The 18,684-nt window shown below is 34.2% G+C and overlaps 2 protein-coding genes across 5 annotated transcripts in view; both read right to left on the bottom strand.

Annotated features, from left to right (window-relative positions):
• The window catches only part of LOC124211091 (endothelin-converting enzyme 1), a 54,928-nt gene extending 38,311 nt beyond the window's left edge, over nucleotides 1-16,617 (bottom strand). For 2 of the 4 annotated variants that reach the window (XM_046609803.2, XM_046609805.2), the window contains exon 1: nucleotides 4,463-5,127. The gene's annotated coding sequence lies outside the window, so the exon portion shown is untranslated. Of the gene's footprint in view, nucleotides 1-4,462; nucleotides 5,131-16,594 lie in introns of those variants that run through there. The other 2 variants (XM_069133283.1, XM_046609806.2) reach the window with 2 other exon arrangements.
• LOC124211095 (malate synthase-like) lies at nucleotides 10,187-14,390 on the bottom strand. Its single transcript, XM_046609812.2, has 2 exons — nucleotides 14,053-14,390; nucleotides 10,187-13,352 (listed from the first exon to the last, which is right to left on the bottom strand). The coding sequence occupies exons 1-2, from the start codon at nucleotides 14,099-14,101 to the stop codon at nucleotides 11,977-11,979; spliced, it is 1,425 nt and encodes a 474-aa protein (XP_046465768.1). The 5' UTR covers nucleotides 14,102-14,390; the 3' UTR covers nucleotides 10,187-11,976.
• Nucleotides 16,618-18,684: the final 2,067 nt, after the last annotated feature.

Here is an 18,684-nt window from a genome sequence, read left to right as displayed (position 1 = left end):
AATCAAATGAATATCACTTGACTCAAATAATCCTGTTCCTTCGTGTAATGGCCATTCCTATAATTGTCTTATCCGCACTGTCTCAAGTGAAACGTGACAAAGCAAAAAGCATCGAGTTTTTCGCTATCACATTAATGACGATTACCTGAATTGAAAAGTCAATTACCTCATTTACCTCCACGGACTAGCATGGCAAAAAAACTTTTCATCCGAATTTAGTATCATGCTCGGTCTGTCGTTTTCTGTTATATTTTTTATATAGTTGTTATGGATAACTCTTTGCAGAGGAAGAAAATTTTTTCAATCATGAATTTAAGACACTCGTTTCGTCGTTTGACTATTTTGCTTTTTGAGTGTGATCTGTTTGTCTGGAGACTGTAGCAGCAGACAGGTTTGTTGATCAATATAAATAATTCACGTCATATGAATGAAGTCCTATCGAATCGATCCAAATTTTCACGGGCGATTTCACATCTGCCCATTGTTATGTAAACGAATAATGATTGAAATGAATAAATTTGTTTGATTTCACAGAAACACATTTTGACCAATAGTATAATCGCATTATGAATTAGTCAACACAGACAGTGCACCGAATGAATATAATATACAGCTTACACAGTTGAACACGTAATAAATGAAGACGATTTCACTCTAGCCGGCACTACCTGCCTAGATGTACAATACCTGGATATACGAGAGGAAAACGTTTGAAGACGAACACATTTACGTCTATTATGCAAACTTATATGGTGATCGCGACGTTAATGCCGACACATGTAAGGTATAAACCAGTGCATCATCCAAAAAAATGCATAATAATTACACACAAGGTGTCCCATTTTAGAATTCCCACGACAATATCTCCGTTATTGTTCAAAGTGCTAAAATACTTCCTCGGCAAAAGTTAATCGCGTGATTCCACGGGACACAAATTGACTGAGAAATGGATCTTTATTTATTGGCCGTCGGTTTATTTATTCTAACGTTTGTCATTTTTCTACCCAGTAAATTGTAGCTTGACTTTTATCATGCCAAGTAAAAAAAGATTGAGCTAGTTTCAACGCTAAGTAAAAACGGTAAACTCAGTCTCGTTTCAGTGGATCTGAGGCTACGACTGACCGTGAGAAAAAATGATGCTCGCAAAACTAGTTCAATTGATTGAAATAAGCATTATGTATGAAATTGAAATTTAAAGTAGAATTCTTTAGGTTTCTTGAGCAATCAACTAATTACACATAACGTAACGAAATTTCCCGGTTGAACATCACAGTGAAATTGATCTAAATTTTCAAAATTTTTCAATAAGTTGTCACATTTCATAAAAGGTATTACGGGATTTTTCAAAGTAGTATAGACATACCTGCACATTCATCACACGAGGCGTGTTATAATTGCAAATGACGCAACTTTTTGATCAGCATGTACTATTTACTCTCGAGTTATAATTGTAATATACAGGGTGATCAATTTTAATCACCTCAGGTGAATATTTTAGAAACGAGTCTGATTTAAGATAGGAAACGCGTAATTTAGGTATGAGCAGCTTAGAGCAAGATCAAAGAATAATTCAAAGACTTGAGAAACAATTTGTTTTTTTCGTTAACCTTAACGTCCGCACTTATTCATTTACTCTCACTCTTGCTAAAATGTTTGTGATCAAAATAATTCATGATCCGAACCAGAATTATAAAGAATATTATATCGATTCAAATTCGTCAATTTTGTAGCCGCCAGAAAACTTTTCGCTGAGAGTAAACCACAAATATACGTGTAGAAGCTAAGAAGGAAGGAAAGACAAAGTCGAGAAACATTTATAGAAAGAATTTAAACGTCTTTGATTTCTTTATTCACGTCTTTGAATACATCTAATTAGCTACTCATATCCAAAATACCTGTTCCCCGTGTAAGATCAAACGTCACTTGCAAAATATCAACAATGGTACACTCCACGAGCCGGACTCACATCAGCATCATCTTTCTCCCTTGAAATCGTACATTATGAAGTGTGTTTTTTGTAAGACTTGAACTTCTCTTTGTATAAAAGTAAACTGCAAAGATGCGGCTTTTATCTTAGGGTCGTGTAATACTCCTACCTTTACTGACCGAGCAAATTCACCCTTTTTCTTTCTATACTGAGATCGATACTATACGTACGTAATATGTAGAATTTACGTGTAAATGGCAAACCCGGTGAAGAGAATTTCTGGTTCGTATATAAATTTATCGTTCGCATAAAATGACGACTTCAAGTAAAAACGTACACAATATTCCGATATAGCTTTCAATATATTCCATTGCAGCAATAACTGTAATAAACTGAATACCTGTATGTAGTTCGTGTTTATAGCTAAGTCATTATACTTATACGCGGTCAATGTAAACGACTCAAGCTTCGGTTTTTATCTTAAATAATGGTTGATATGACGCTTGGTCACGGAACGTTCATTAATGGTAGAAGACGAAATCTAGCTACAGGCAAAACTATGTGAATATAATACACGTTTTAGTACTAAAACTACTTTTTCTATGCCAGAGCATCTGAAGGAGGTTGACTGATTAAAAATCGATACTTTGCTGTAATTTTATTATGATATAGTTGTGCATTGAATATCTATCAAATTATTATATTCATAAACTACGAAGATTTCCTTTGAAATACAAGAACAATAAATACTAGAATTATAAACAAAAACTTAGACATCGATACTTCATTTCAAATCGCTTCAATTCATAGCTGAAAATCTAGTAGATTGGTTCGATTTTGGCTTATGGCGCATTTTATACAGAAGATCATTTTCAATAAAGTTACTGGATCAGTTTCTTCTTCTCCAATAGTCAATACAATATTACCATTTATTGATCATAATAAATATCGGTGCAATGCTGTGAAGTTAAATATTCAACAATGTCAATATGTCAAAAAAATAGCATTTCACTGTATGAAGTCGGTATTTGAATGAAATGAGCCATCGTAGAGTTAAATTTGAGGATTTCACATATTTTTAACAATTTTTAAAAGATTTGAAATGAACCAACGATATCCAAGTTTTCGTTTATAATTCCCGTTCTTGCTGAATCTATAATTTTAAAGAGATCTTCATTGTTTATGAGTATTGTAAGTAAATCGATAAATACTCAATCTACATATATTTTATGATACTCCTTACGAGTGAAAATTACGGCATAACATTCAGTTGATAAGTACAGAACTGTTACTTATTAAAAATCACTGTGTATTTTGTACATCCAATCTCGCGATTCAAATAAAACTGAGAAAACTTGCAAACTTTTGTTCTAATATATTTATTATACCAGCGGGCGGGGATGGAATCCTATTTATAGTCAAATTTACCAGTGAATTCTATTTACCGAAGCTGATTAAACGTAACTACACGTATATGATTAATCTTTCAATTCACGCTGGGATGCCAGCGCCCCACGTTTTTTCGCAGCCTTTTATTTATCTAAATATTTTTTTGGTAACAACCGCCGAGTTTTTTAGCTCTACATGATCCAGAAATATTTCTAAGTCTAAAAAAAATACAAAATTTATTTATTGCAAAAATAGCACATGTAAACAAATATTCGAAATTTTTACTTTTCCACGAAGAAAAGCATTTCCTGCTAATCCACCATGGAAATTCAAATGCCGATTTTTGCACAAACTTAATACACACCAAAAAAATTTTCATCTTGTTGTTTTTGTTTATCCGCCATATTGGATCGGCCACTTTAAATTTTCGAATTTCGAGTTCATATTCGTAATCAGCGACCTATGGAGGGTACAGGAGAGGAAGACAATGTCATATGGATTTTCAACTGGAAAATTGTCCGCCACAACGTAGCAAATAATGGTTCAATAAGTCACCAGAATGGTGCTGATAAACAATAAGGGTTCAACTTGAACTTGGCCTTTATAGATGAAGTAAAGTATGTCAAAGGAAAGTAGCAATATATAGAAGTAGATGTAATGACTAGATTAGTTGATAAAAGTGCCCTAAATGCAATGATCAACTGCTAACGTAGTGAAATGGAAATATACTCAATATAACCTAAAAACTTGCCACAAGACATTATTGATACCCAATCCTGAATTTCAAAATTTCATGACGATAGATTTAATAAATGGAACAAATGACTTTATTTAATTGGAACTTGAAAATGTCATTCAATAAGTGTTTTGAAAACAGCGCCTTCACAAAGTGTATACCTATCTATCTCCGCTTAATTCTATCCTGCTCTGACAATTTTTGGCGCTTTCTTTTAAATGTGTCCCTTCTGCTACAGCAACGCCATCTCATATGTACTCTACTTTATGGACACTTTCTATACACGGACATAGTTCTCCTTACCTCTATCCTCCATACAGCGACCCCAAAAGCCCATGATACAAAATTTCAAGTGAATCGCATTTAAGGAAAAATATATGCATGAAAGGGTCAAACAAAAGTGTATTTACCTTTGAATATACCGAAGAACCTTCGCATGTGTGAGTTGGTTGTATTTTTGATTGAAAAACCAAATTAATACCCTTGAAATAGAACTCGACTATCGATGTCCTTTGACCACTAGTACAACGTTTTTATAAACAAAATCACATGCTTAACCGCGATCTGTCAACACTCGTTTTGTCATTTTTCTCCGTGTATCTTCCATTGTCTTTCAATCAAATAGGTATCACTTCCAAATTTGACCGATATGCGACTCGATTTAAATAGCAGTAACTTCCGATTAGCCCGCCTCGTATCGGCGTCGATTGCAATATTCGAAATCTCCGAATCTCTGCGGAATAGAATAAACTTGCCTGTGATGCGAAAGACTGTCAACTAACAATAAGTATACGTCCAGTCTTGCGACCGTTCAAGAGTAATATTCCCCCACCTCGCCTATCCGTGATTCGCCTTAGAGCTTCGTTCAATTGCCATCAATCGTGGGAGAACGCGAGAAAACAGGCTGAATACTCGGCTTCACTTTTTTGCTCACAATTCTATAATCTCCAATTTAAAGGTTGGCTGATTCGCTAATACAGTACCTATACATGTAACGTCGGGAAAATGTTCTGCGTACACTTTTGACCAACATATCCTTGATTTTTCTTCACAATTAAATATATGAGGTCAAGAATCTTGTTATCAGTATACGTGCAACATCTATACAAAAAGCAATATAACCTCATCTTCCACGAGTCTGAAGAATGCATATTCAAACGCGCTGATTGTGAATGTTTTTCGCTTATCTCACGGGCGTTACTTGTACAATTTAGCCTCCTCTTATTCCTTCAATTGTACAGCGAACGGGTCAAAAGAGCGCGTCATCGGTTACCAATTTCCTTGTCGTCTGTAACAATTTCAATTACCTCATTGTCAGAGCCTCTGTCTCAACGCCAGGAAGCAACAATCAGTATCCAATTTTGGTGCAAGGCAACGAGACTATATAACGTTCTCAAAACCGTTACGCGAGAATAGTTGAAGCGCGCGCGTTCCGAATTTTCAATCGATTTTAATCATCTATAGCCGCTGTATCGATACGTCGAAAAAAAAACAGTCAATGGAAAATTTCAATATAATAAATAAGGGTTTAAGGAGGTTCTTTGACTTAAGTTAGATAGTTTTTTTGATTGATTCTATTACTATAGATACACTCGTTCATTTGGTTTAATTTAAAAGATTATATTATGTTCGTAAGCTAATAAGATCTGTTCAAAACGACGAAATCGATCAATAATGGAACTATACAGAGAATCAAATATCTATGCTTCGTTTGAAATTGCTTCAAAATGATTGAAAATTTAGTACATTTATTCAATTTCACTTCACGATGACTCATTTCCTACAAATTCACTGAAACACGTTTCTTTCGTCATTGTATCGTTAAATATTTTATTTTACGATCAACACATGACAAATCCTATTTTGACGAGTCAACTTTAGAAAAATGAATCCATTTTAGAGACTTTGACGGGAATTAGCTTTTTAAAAAAATTAAGCACCGTTGCGTCGAAATCGAATAAATCTAACAGAATTTCAACCACTCTGAAACAATTTGGAATGAGGCATTGATAGTTACGCTTCTGTTGGTAATTTCCGTACTTCATATTTTTGTACGTTTAAAGAAATCTCCGTAAGTTACGAATATAATAATTTGATCAATATATAAATATTTATACATAAATTTAAGATAAATAGTCATTTACGTCACTCCACCGAATTTGTAGATTTGCAACCTAATTTTGTAAATTGACAACTCTTTTGTACAGTAAATGTGTAGCAAATTCATAATTATTTTAAATGTTTAGATATTCGTGTCGTCACTTCACAATGCGTCATCTGGTAGAAAAAAATCAAACTAATGCAACCAGGCTGACAACTGACCGTTGACCGTGTTTTTTCGCGTATGGATGGTATGTGACAGGTCTATAATTGGTAACGTTTCATTAATTTATTCGACATGAGTAATTTGAAACCTCAATAATTACGATTTGCCTCTATTAAAATTAAAAACTTAGGCTATGTGGTGATAGAATGGCACCGACAACCAAGCTCTAACGCGATGAGGACATTTTCCAATACTCTTTGTACTTATTGTAGGTAATTGTCAAGAATAATTAGGGCGAATAATTATTATTTATTTGCTAATTAGAAGATACCTTCCAATCGGCACATCTTATTGACAGACAAACACATCTAAACGTAAAATAATGCCTGCTTCATTGTGCAATATAACAAAACATGTAATATTACGTTAACATAGCGTTACTTACACCCTGAATTCCGAAAAAAAGAACTGGATCAATTCAAAAAGTCAACGTAAATTCGATTCCTATACATTGTAAAAACTATACCAAGCAAACGCATTGACCTATAAAAGTCATCGTGTGGTCGTGCTCATTGCAAAAAAACGAAGCATTTTCATCTTTACTTTACTAGTTTTTAAAATATTCCATTTGTACTCTATTTGATTGTGACTCGTCAAAAAAAATGTCTAGTATCAGCAATTTAATTGCTAGGATAGTTGCAATGAAGATAATAGAATGTTTTTGCCTCTCCACAAACTCTGGAAAGAAGTTTATACATCGAATGATTGTTTTGTGTAATTTGAGTTATTTATCCAATAACTTCTATTTCATGCTGAAGAAATCGTGATTAAAATTGTTGAACTGATACTTGCTCCTCGGGAATAGATTGCATTTCTTCAATTATAAACATAGGCGAATCTATATAGGTACTGAGATGTTTCACTATGTGTTTACGATAAAATGTTTCAATAATGATTGTGTATTTTTTCCAAAAAGTAATTACAGTATTCACATTTGGTAAAGAAGAACAAAGCCAAATTTGTGAATTTCATGCTGTTCAATTTGGACACGATTTGGTATAGAACAAACAGTGTTTAGAGATGTCATAGATGATACTTTTCATTCCATTTAATTCTAAAATCATATGAAAAGGATCCATTGTAAATCCATTTTTGTTTAGGTACTGGATAATCATGGTACTGGTAATTAGCTATTCCGTGATATCGACATGTGTACAACTTCTGATAAGTTGTACGATAAAGCAACAAGAAAAAAGTGGACGATACGTGCCACGCAGATAGAGAGCTCATAAATTTATAACTTGCTGTCACTTCCTTGTTTTTGTGGTGGCTACGTTGTGCTTGCTTCTGCATAATTCTAGACAACCATAACACCGGGTCATTATCCCTCCTACTATATTTCTCTTCTCTTTCCAGAGTGAAATAGCATAAAGATATCCGAGGAATAAGAGGCGGTAAAAACAATTTTCATCGTGACAATTTTGTCATCCAATAATGGGAAGCAATCCAAGTGGAAAGTGAGGTAAACTTTCATCAAATCTATAACGTTGTAATTTATTCGAATCACTTTTGTCTTATAAATTGCGTATAGAAATCGCCGATTTCTTTTGTCAATATCGTAACGTTCAACTAGCGTAACAATTCACGGATTACTGTAAAATTTCTCATGATTCGCTTTTTTGCCAAACAAAGATTAGCCCTAACTCGATCAAGATTTCACGCGAAAACACTTTTTTGGGTGTTTCAAACAATTCGTTCTGTGAGTAGCACCGTGTTTTTTCGCACCTCGCGTTTATAGCAAACTAACCTCAAACTTACACCGAGACACCAAGACACCAAACAACATCCTGCGGAAGAAGAATTTTAAAATAATGATTCATAATATGTATGCATGGGAAATTCCACCCGAAATTCAGTTATTTGAACTCTTACTATTTTTTATTTACGTCGGTATTTTTTTGTGCTGTTCTATCATCGAAAGTGAAGACCAAGAATGAATAAATAAACAATAGTGGAAAATTGGACACACTTTTCGAAAAATAATGTCCATTGTTATCTGAACGTTTCAATACATTTAACACTTTCAGTCACACATTTTTCAACTCAATCTTTTGGCCTGAATTGTGTCACTCGTTTTTTGGGGTCACTGACCAGGAATCTGATGGCTGAATTTTATAATTTTTAAATCCAAGACGGTGGATGTAAAATCGAACAAACTATCGAAATTCGATGATTCCGTCCGAAATTTGTCACTCGGGGGTTTTTGGACTTTTTGGGGTTATACGAAGTAACAAAGATCGTTTGAAGTGGTAAATAAACTGTGATAAGGCAGGGACATAGGAAATTTTTTAGGTAGGAGGCTGAGCATCCCACTGTGACTGAAAGGGTTAAACGGAAACATACAAATTTCAAGGAAATAGATATTTCTAAGCCATTTACAAAGACAAAATCATTACGGACCCCAAAATCGGAAATATTTTATACGTCCATTTTCTAAATCCGTATAGATCTGTAATTCGAATTCGCTGTAAAGACACAATGCAAATTTTCAAAAGAAATCGGTATAAAATGATATATTTATTTGATCTTCAAAAGAATGCCCATGCAATGCGAATCTTCACTTCAGCTTCGTGAAATAAAAAGTCCAAATATTGTACAGTATTCAAAGTCGAACAGTATTCTTGGAATTTGCATATTTCTGAAACATGCATTGAAATGTGCATGAAATGATTTCAAAAAAAATTGAAGTCTCTTTCTTTCTCAAGGACTTTATATTCCCAATAAATTCGTAGACTGCTTTTCATCGTTAACCTAATTTTTTGTAGTAACATTCTTCTGAATGAGTACATTTCGAGTCAAAGAATTTTATCGGCTGTGAAATGGGACGAAGTCAGCAACTATCTTGACAGAAAAAAATACACCTGACAACGACATGGAAAATAGCGGCCCGGCCGGGCCGAATGAAAAGGAAGGATTTAAAACCGAAATTCCGGCATATAATATATATATCAAAATCCTGAGAATAAAGGCAATTGCTATGTCGATTGAAAACGGAACGAGTGGTATAATATCGTGAAAGTCATATCCTGCAATTTCGGATGATTTAGCAATTAATATTACCGGAAAATGTTTTAGCACGACTGCCATAGCAGTGACACGTTTAATCGATTCGTTTTGAGCCGCTTGTTTATTTAATGCGATTGTGTCCAGTTGCCATTACGCGTCAATATACAAATGTAGATGGTGATGAATTCCCAATAACTAAAGATAAAGGCTATAGGAGGATAAGTATGGGTGGGATGCCCCAGTACGGATTGTGTTATTTTTGTTTTAGTAGTTGCAACGATAAAAGATTACGATTTGCCAAGTTTCAACTCTTAAAAATTTACCCTAAAGAGGTGTGAATTTATTTTCGAAGAATCAAAAAAAAATTCATATCTTTTGAATGACCTAACCGATCTGGCTGAAATTTTAATACGTTGTAGATATCACTATAGTGCATTTGTAAAAAAAAAAAAAATTACCAACGCGAAACAAAATTTATAACCTCAAAAAAGAAAAGGTTTTGTTTGTCTTTTTTTTTATCACTTTGCAATTTTGGTACAAATAATTCAAGGTGACACGAGGTCAATGACTGACAGAACCTGTTATCTGTTATCATATGTAACGACAAATAGAGTTTGATACGTGTACAAAAATTTTCGTAATTGTACAATGAATATGACCTCAAAAAAAAAAAATCTTTTTAGACATTCAATTTTTTTTTTTTTTTAACTACGACGCACCCGACAAAAATTTTGAAAAAATTATATATTAAGTAAAATTTTATTCGTAAATAAACTCTCATCCCCTAAAGGTAACTTTTAAGCATTGGAGAATCGGGACAATTTTGTCTTGCAACTTCGAAGCGATTTGGACTTTGTTGTAAAATGATCGCATGCTATTGTCAGAAAGTGCAGTTTGTCCAGCTAGGGCCGAGTAAATAGCGTACAGATTTGTTATTTATTTATTTTACTTTGAGGCGGACTTTGAGGTTATTTTCGGCAAGTTTGCAGTCTGCCTATATGAAATTACCGTATACGGAGACGCATTACGTCTTCGGATCATTATAATCTTTGCGACTCCTGAAAGATTCATTCGGATAATGATAGTTTCATTTGAGTATCCATTAGCTCTTGATGTGCGTGCATTAGTTCAGGAGACATATCTCAAAGAAATGCTATTGGGATTGTGACTTTGCAATGTGTCATGTGTTGGAAAAAATAAAACTAATGCAACCAGGCCGACAGCTGACCGTTGATAGTCTTTTTCGGGCGTAGACAGTAGAACAGGTAGGTATATTGATTATGTTTAATTGATTTATGTGGCATGAGTAATTTGAAACTCCAAGAATTACGATTTGACTCCATTAACATTAAAAACTTAGGTTATTTGGTGATAAAATGGCGACAACTAGGCTCTGACGTCATGAGGTCATTTTCCAATATTATGATTGTGTACATATTGCTATACCAAAATCAAGAGAGATTTCAGGTTATTCCTTAACAAATTTGTTTATTAAAATAGGCTATACACGTATCGCAATGAAAAAATGTTGATTATCCCCAATAACTACATATAATGTAATATAAAAATTTGGTTAGACATAAGATGAGTGGAGCTGTATTTAAAAGTGTCGTGAGACTGTGGCTATTCGGCTTGAAATTCCAATAAATCTCGGTAAAATTTAACATGAACCTCGCAATGAATACAACGATTCGTCTTGTTGGGTCGGGTTAATTACTATAATCCTAAATTTTTTGGTACTCAGTATCATTAAATAATACGGACTTAATCCTGGAAACATTTGATAAAGTCAAAGCGAAACCCATAACTCAAACAGTTAAAATAAGTTTTGGTTCGAAAGTCAATTTCACGTAAAAGTTAACCTTCAATCGTTTTTTATATCTAAACTACTATCTTCACAAAAAAGTTTAAATGACAAATTTGTTGGAGGCTGAATTCGCTAAAAAATGCTTTGAGAATCACGTCTGCATTAATAAATATAGCTCAGTTGTTACAATTGAGAAAAAGTAACATCTTCTCTGTTATTTAAGGAGAGGATTTCGGTGAAATTTTGACGAAAACGATGTTCTCGCTTTTGAAATGACTAGAAAAAATGTAATCAAAAACTGCTTCTTACTAGATTTTGGTAACGGTAGCATGTGTACCGGAAAACATTTCAATCTTTTACGATGAAAGTTTGTGCGTAATAATTTTTGGCAGCGGTGTGCAGGAAATCTTATACCAATAAGTGCTTTCGCATACCTATACTTTGATTACAGAGGATTGAAATTTTTTTTTCAGGTCATATGGTATCTCAAGTTGCATCTTGTAGGAAGGAATTCTCGATTACATCTTTTTCGGTCAGTTCAATAACGAAAAACTCTGTATAATAAAAATTTCGGCGAAGTCCCTTCTTAAATGGGAAAATTTTGAATTCTGAAAGTAGTCTCTTAAAATTAAATTTAGTACTATCGTTCCAGGGGGATTCTTTTTCTGCTACGTACGATAAGATTTTCAGATCAAAGTAGAAAAATGTCATTTGAAACAAAACACCCAAATGTGCATGTCATCTTGAAAAAAAAAAATAAGCAAAAAAGCACACATTGTTTAAAATTACAAGCGAGAATGATGTAGTCTACGAAATACATGTGCATCGTTCAAGTAGGTTGTAATAAAATCAGGAAACTCTCTATGGTTGACAATTTCCGTAAACAAATCGCGAGCTGTATGTAAATTGATTTTTTCCTGGAAATTAGAGCAATACTCTTCCAATAAATGGTCAATGATTTGACAGGCATAACTGTCTACTAATCCCCTCGTTAGTAAATTTCCGTTTCCGTCCTCAAACTTCGCCCCGTGTCTTATCCACTGCCAAATCTGCGATCTTGAAATCTCTGCTGTCGCGGAGTCTTCCACAGCGCCTTTATATGCAAAATGGCCCACACCTTGCAACCAATAAAAGATGAATAAAATGGTTACCGATATGTTGTGCTTCAACCCGTCTACTGTTACGCCTCCGGTTGGCAGTCTAAGCAAGTCAGCTTCCGAAATGTCATTTGGTGTACCAGGATACTTTATCTGATTATAACTTGGCCCTCCGTAATTTTTCCATAGATTATTTATGTAGGGGACAAGCCCGGAATCAAACACCATGAAACCATCCACGCCCATTTGAATTTCTGCAAGTTTTCCATTTACTACTGTTTCCACGACTCTGTGAAACTCATCTGGATCATCTTCTGTTGGCAATAACAAAGCCGCCATACCGCCAGTTGCATGCGCACCTCGTCTGTGACAAGTTTTGACCACAAGCTCCATGTAACACTTGAGAAAGTGACGATTCATGTTAACGTATTTGTTTCTATCAGGTAAGATGAAAGACTTGTTGTTGCCAAATTTGTTTATTATCGATGCCGCGTAATCCCATATTCCGCAATTTAGTCCCAATGAGTGATCTTTCAAGTTGAACAATATTTGATCCATTTCAAATGCGCTCAAAATATTCTCAATCAGAACGCAAGCTTTTATTGTCCCGTGAGGCATGTCAAGCCTCGACTCTGTCCATGTGAAAATATCGTCCCAGAGTTTCGCTTCACTAGCACCCTCCAGTTTGGATAAATAAAAATATGGACCGCTTTCACAGTATCGCAATATATTTGCGTTGTGAAATGTGAGTAAAACAAAATCTAGAAGAGGTCCAGGGACCTCTTTCCCATTCACAGTGACGTTGTGCTCTAACATGTTCCACGCTCTTGGCCGCAGCATAAGAATCGGCGCTTTCCAAATTGGAAGAACATTGGACAGTTCATTTCGAACCGCCTTATACACGTTGTACAAGCCTACTATTTGATTTCTCCATGTCGGACAATGGCCATCATCAAAATCTACTTGTATGCCCTCCACATTGCAGCCGAGTGCTTTAGTAAAATGATCCAAATTTGATGGACTGACATCGCCAAGGTCTAAATGCCGGTTTTGCAGTCGTCTACCTAGAAAATTTATCAGAATATTAAATAGCGGACGTTTAATATAATCCACATTCATCCGCCATTACCATTAGATAAACAACGAACATCATTATTATATGTACAATGTCTCTGTCAGCTGGATTACTTATCCTTTGCCGCTATGCATGCGGTTATGATAATTGGTAGATCGACTGAAATAGCCCATACAGCATGAAATTTCTCAATAAAAATCATAAAATATTTCACCAATGTACAGATTCATTTATTCGTTACTGAACGCGAGACCTGGATGAGAAAGAGCAGCTTCTGCGGACACTACGATACAACGCAATGGCTGAGGGAGTAGCACTCGTGATCAGCAACGAATAAATCACCCTGTATGTTCGCTTTCTCACGATTTTCACACTGAGAAAAAGTCAGTAAATCAAATGACCAAATTTTTCAACTATCAATACGATTACTTCGAATAATTTTTCGGTTCAAGCAACCACGCATTGGATCAAATCACAATATTCGTTCATCAATTAGTTAATTGTTTTTGAATTTCATATACTCCAAGATAATGAAAGTATATGTTGTATTACAAGTGCGGAGAGCCGGAAATTTCCGATGAGTGAGAGTTGTGCGATCTTGCAGCGTGAGTCGCAAAAGCGAGATCAGTAATTACCACGGTCTTATACACAGGCCTGGAAACTCGCATGGCAGGGGATTTCTCACTTACAATCAGTGTGAAAAGTCAGAACTATTCCGATAGGTACGCGCATAGGCATCCATAGAGTATATCTAGACAGTATGGCCAATGTGTGTATGTACTTTTCGCTGATTGGTGCCGCCGTTCTAACAGGGAAGGTATACCAGGTCGATCTCTTTGATTTTAATCTAGATCATACATGTGTGGTGCATCTAAAACGAAGCAATACGTATTTTTTTATCGGCCATAAAACACTTTAAGGGCGTGAAACTGCCCTCCATAGATGGAGGTATAAAGCATCAATTTCGGTGCTTCATCCATAAGAAGAGAATACTTTTTAGCCAAACAAACTAAAATATTATTGTTTTTATACAAATAATTATCTATTAACAATTATAATGTTGCTTGTCGTATCATTCGCATAAACGTGCTCTTCAGTAATTGATGATGTAAAAGTGTTATTATTATGGATCTCCAAGAATTCTTGTATCTAATAGCCTGAAGAAAGAGCGAGTACTACATTAATATACTTTTAAATATTTGTTAGTGGTATTTATCAGCACAGACGAGATTGATCGACTGTCCGTATTAGAGCAGATAAAACACACAACTTACAAAAGACTACAATTATTTTCGAATAAATATTAGAGAACGCCCTGTATATGGTAGAACAATTGTATTTTTCACTAAAGTAGTCTTCCACGAATAGTTTCATAATTTATGGAGATCTTTTTCATTCGGTTTAATGCGTGAATATAGTTTCATAAACCATTTTCGAGTTCAAATCCGAGTCGCTAGCATGCACAGTATAGGCGATAACGATGGCCACTATTTGTAAGCTAAAAATAATCCATGCATCGATTAATCAACCCCCAAAATTGATCGAACACGACTCGATTGAATCGGTAAAAATTAATCAATTAATCGATTATTTCGTATTTTCCTGAATCGGTGCATTTAGAACAAAAATTTTGTAAATTTCAGTATGCAGCCTTCGTAGCGGAAAAGAAAATTGACAATTTATAGTTTCATTCAAAATATTTTTCAATTTCAGGTGAAAATGTTCATTTATCTTTCAGTTATTATGCCAAACAGGTACTTAGTAAGTAAGACATTGATAATGATTGATACTTTAATCACATAAATTGATATTGTATTGCGTCGTTCATGGGAGTAAAAAACGAAAACCGTTTGTGACGTAAAATAATCGATTATACTCGATTAATCGGAAAAAAATAATCGATTTAATCGGAAATCGATTATTTTTTGTCATTCTTAATAAGCAATCCTCGATCTAGAGTAGTTGTATATCAGTGATTACTTCTGAAAATCTGCGACTGAAACGCTTTTTATTTCTCATAGGAATTTTGTTCTTTGCGGATTACAGCCGTTTGAAACTAGTAATTTGGTAGTTTCAAATGGTTCAGAACAGGATTGGCGGATCGTCATTTGATCGTCGTACGCTCGGCGGCTGTCCTGAATCATCAAATGCTACTGGATTAGCCAATGTCAAACGGATGTTATACGCAAACGACAACTTTTTTAGAAAATGTAAAAAGTTTTTTAGTAGCACATTTTCACGAGAAACACATCGCATCGGTAGCCTATGGGACTTATGATTTGGAAAAAAATTACTTTATATAACGCGAGCATGTTTTACGCGTTTTATCATGCTTGTTTTCCGTACACAAAGTAACCGTTTCTATGACGGTCGAGTGAGTCTGCGAATACGTATGCGCGGAGTACTGAAATGATCACTTTTGAGTCCTAAGAGTTAAAAGTGGTCTAGTCTGTACTGTGCGCATGCGCTGTATCGAATGAATCTGACATTACGCGACCCTAACCTCAATTTCGTGCTTCGTGAAAATACACGTAAGATACTCTTGTCATGTAAAGAATTAATCGTGTGCAACAAAGAGTCAACCGTCTTTTCGCCGCGCGTATTTGCAATATGTGTCTATATGAAAATGTAGACTATTTCGTTTAATCTTTGCAAACGTTTGAAATTCTTTCATTTAATTTTATTACTAAATACGTAAATCATTTTCCCTATTAATTTGGTATTAACATTAACATATTTTATACACAATGAGAATTAAAGCAGTCGTTATTATAAGAAGTTATATTCAATTGTGATATTGCCATAAAAGAGAGAAGTTTCCCTGGTGAAAATGATTTCTGCAATTTTCTACGAATTTTTCGGGAAATTGGGACATTTCGTACAATTTTTGACAACAAATTGTTTTCGTAAAAAATTATTTTTAAGCATAGTTGCTCATATAAACTTGTAAATTTTCATGAAATATTATATTTTTTCAGCAAAAAAATCTACAAGCTACTGCAATTTTTAAAGAAAGTTAATAATTCTTCATGAAAACCTATGAATATTTACGATTTTGTACGAAATAATACGAAATGACTCAATTTCTGTAAAAATTCGTAGAAGTAGAAATTTTCACCATGGTTACTATAGAATGTGATGGTAATAATTTGTCAAAACATGTGGTAAAAAATTTTGGTGTTAAAACTGAATGAATTCATCGTGAGAGATGTTTGCTATAATTTTACATACCCACTGGAGCTACTTTCCAATCACTGTTTGTAATGTCAGTTTCTAAGAATGTTGGTATTTTCGGGTTCCGTTTCAATTCATATTTTTTTATAAATCTCGTGTAGTAAAGTTGATCAACTTTGTCATCAAATTCTGTTATCAGATCTACCAAAAACTCGATAGCTTCCAACGTAAACAAAGCATCAAATTCCTTTTTTAAATTCTTTGGTGGAGACGCCAAAAACACATTATGTTTTTTTGCGGCAGCTAAACTTTCTTTTAACATACTCATTCTCCTCTATACAACAATTTAATAAAGCAATTTAGACAAAACGAATTATATTTTTTGATTCACGTGTAGCTGTTTAATGATTATGCTCCGTTACCTTTTCAACGACTGGCTGGATTATCTAGCAGCAAAATACGTTCATTATTGTTGTTTGACCCCTGTTATCTCATATAACTGATAACGCCAATATCACAATGACAATTGCCACTTCTAACAGTGTTTAGCAGAAATTAACGATCACAGAATTATTCTGGTAGTATATTGTACAAAGAAATTGATATTTAAATGCCAATTTCTTTTAGGAAATATATGATACCCGTTTTTCGTGTAGAAAGCTGGATTCATGAAGCTAGCAAGTAGCTCCGATTGCTTTAAAACTAATAAAGTGACATCTGTTGCTCATCTTAAAACGAGTCTACTGATCACCATATTTACTGTATGTAGGTAAGATAGTGATTTAATATTTGAAAACGAATCTATAAGGCTCTGAAATAATGAAAATTGATGTAAAATAAATTTCGTCACATAAAATTGACCTTGTTTTTCTTAGAATTGTTAAAGTTTGCTTGCATTTATTTAAAAAAATATTAGTTTATATGTCAGTTATTGTACATTTTCAGAGACAATAAGTAAATTGTATAATATTGCAAATTTTTTTAGAATTTCTTCGTTAAGTAAAGAACTTCATTTCTTCAAAAATCCTGAAATTGTTTTTTACTCTAGTCAGAACTCAGAAAAGTAAATGAAAATTATGATTACAATTATTAGCAGTGCAAGCATTTTATTACCCGAATTACTACTCATCGCATTCAATAGCTGACTAATAATTGGTCAATGATATCGGGGGTTTACTTATCAGAATTCGATATTTCGAGGTGAACGCAATTAATAATCTTGCCAACAATGTAGGGCCATAGTCATTTAGTTATAAAGTAATTCTGAACTAGGGATAGCAATTTTCTTATGACATGTAGGAATAAATTTTGTTTGGTGCTTTCAACATGGAAAAACTTTGTAATAAAACTAAATAGATCCTATAGTCTAATCATGTCATTTCCAATGTTGTGACATGATCGATTATAAGTACATTTAAATTTATCGGGCTATTCGATTGCTCTTTTTAATATCAACTAGCGTGTTTCTTTTTCTCGGGATTGCCATTCTCCAGTTCATGCTATCTACAGTATAGCTTATTGACAATTGCGTCAAGTTTTTTTCAGCTTTCTCTGATATTCTGCACTCTTTGCTTATCCAATGCGAGTTTTCTGTTTCCTGCACTCTATCAGTAGAACGCCTTTTACCAGCAAATCGAAGAGGGGTACCAGTATTCTGCCTTAATCTCCAGTGATATATTCTATAAATATTAAATATTCATTACGTCATGTATTATCTTGGGGTTCGGGACCATTCTCCCAGTTTTTTTTCATTCCCTCCTGGATCTTGTCATTTTGGGTTTCCTTCATTCAGAGCTTATCTAATTTTTTGATCAATTCTCTATTTATGAATATCATTCTTTTCATTCACGTGTATCAGTGTAGTATTGTTATAAGCTTATGTATTCGGTATCCCACATGACACTGCTACCATACTCAGGCATGGTGGCCACTAAAAATAGTCGCAGCAATTCCCCGATTTTCCCTAACTGAATTATAATTTTTTCCCGACTTAATTCCGAAATTCGAATATTAAGATCATGTAGTACTCCTACTTTTACCGACCGACCAAATTCACGCTTTTTCCTTATATTAAATAAACAAATGCATGGAAAGGGTTAAAATTTCCACGACGCATCGCTCTTCTGTAGCGGAATTCAGGAAAGTTA

Source organism: Neodiprion pinetum, chromosome 2 (genome assembly GCF_021155775.2).
Source record: "Neodiprion pinetum isolate iyNeoPine1 chromosome 2, iyNeoPine1.2, whole genome shotgun sequence".
NCBI classification, from domain to species: Eukaryota; Metazoa; Arthropoda; class Insecta; order Hymenoptera; family Diprionidae; genus Neodiprion; species Neodiprion pinetum.
Note: the sequence above shows the minus strand (reverse complement) of the source record. Positions and strands in the feature narration are given on the sequence as shown.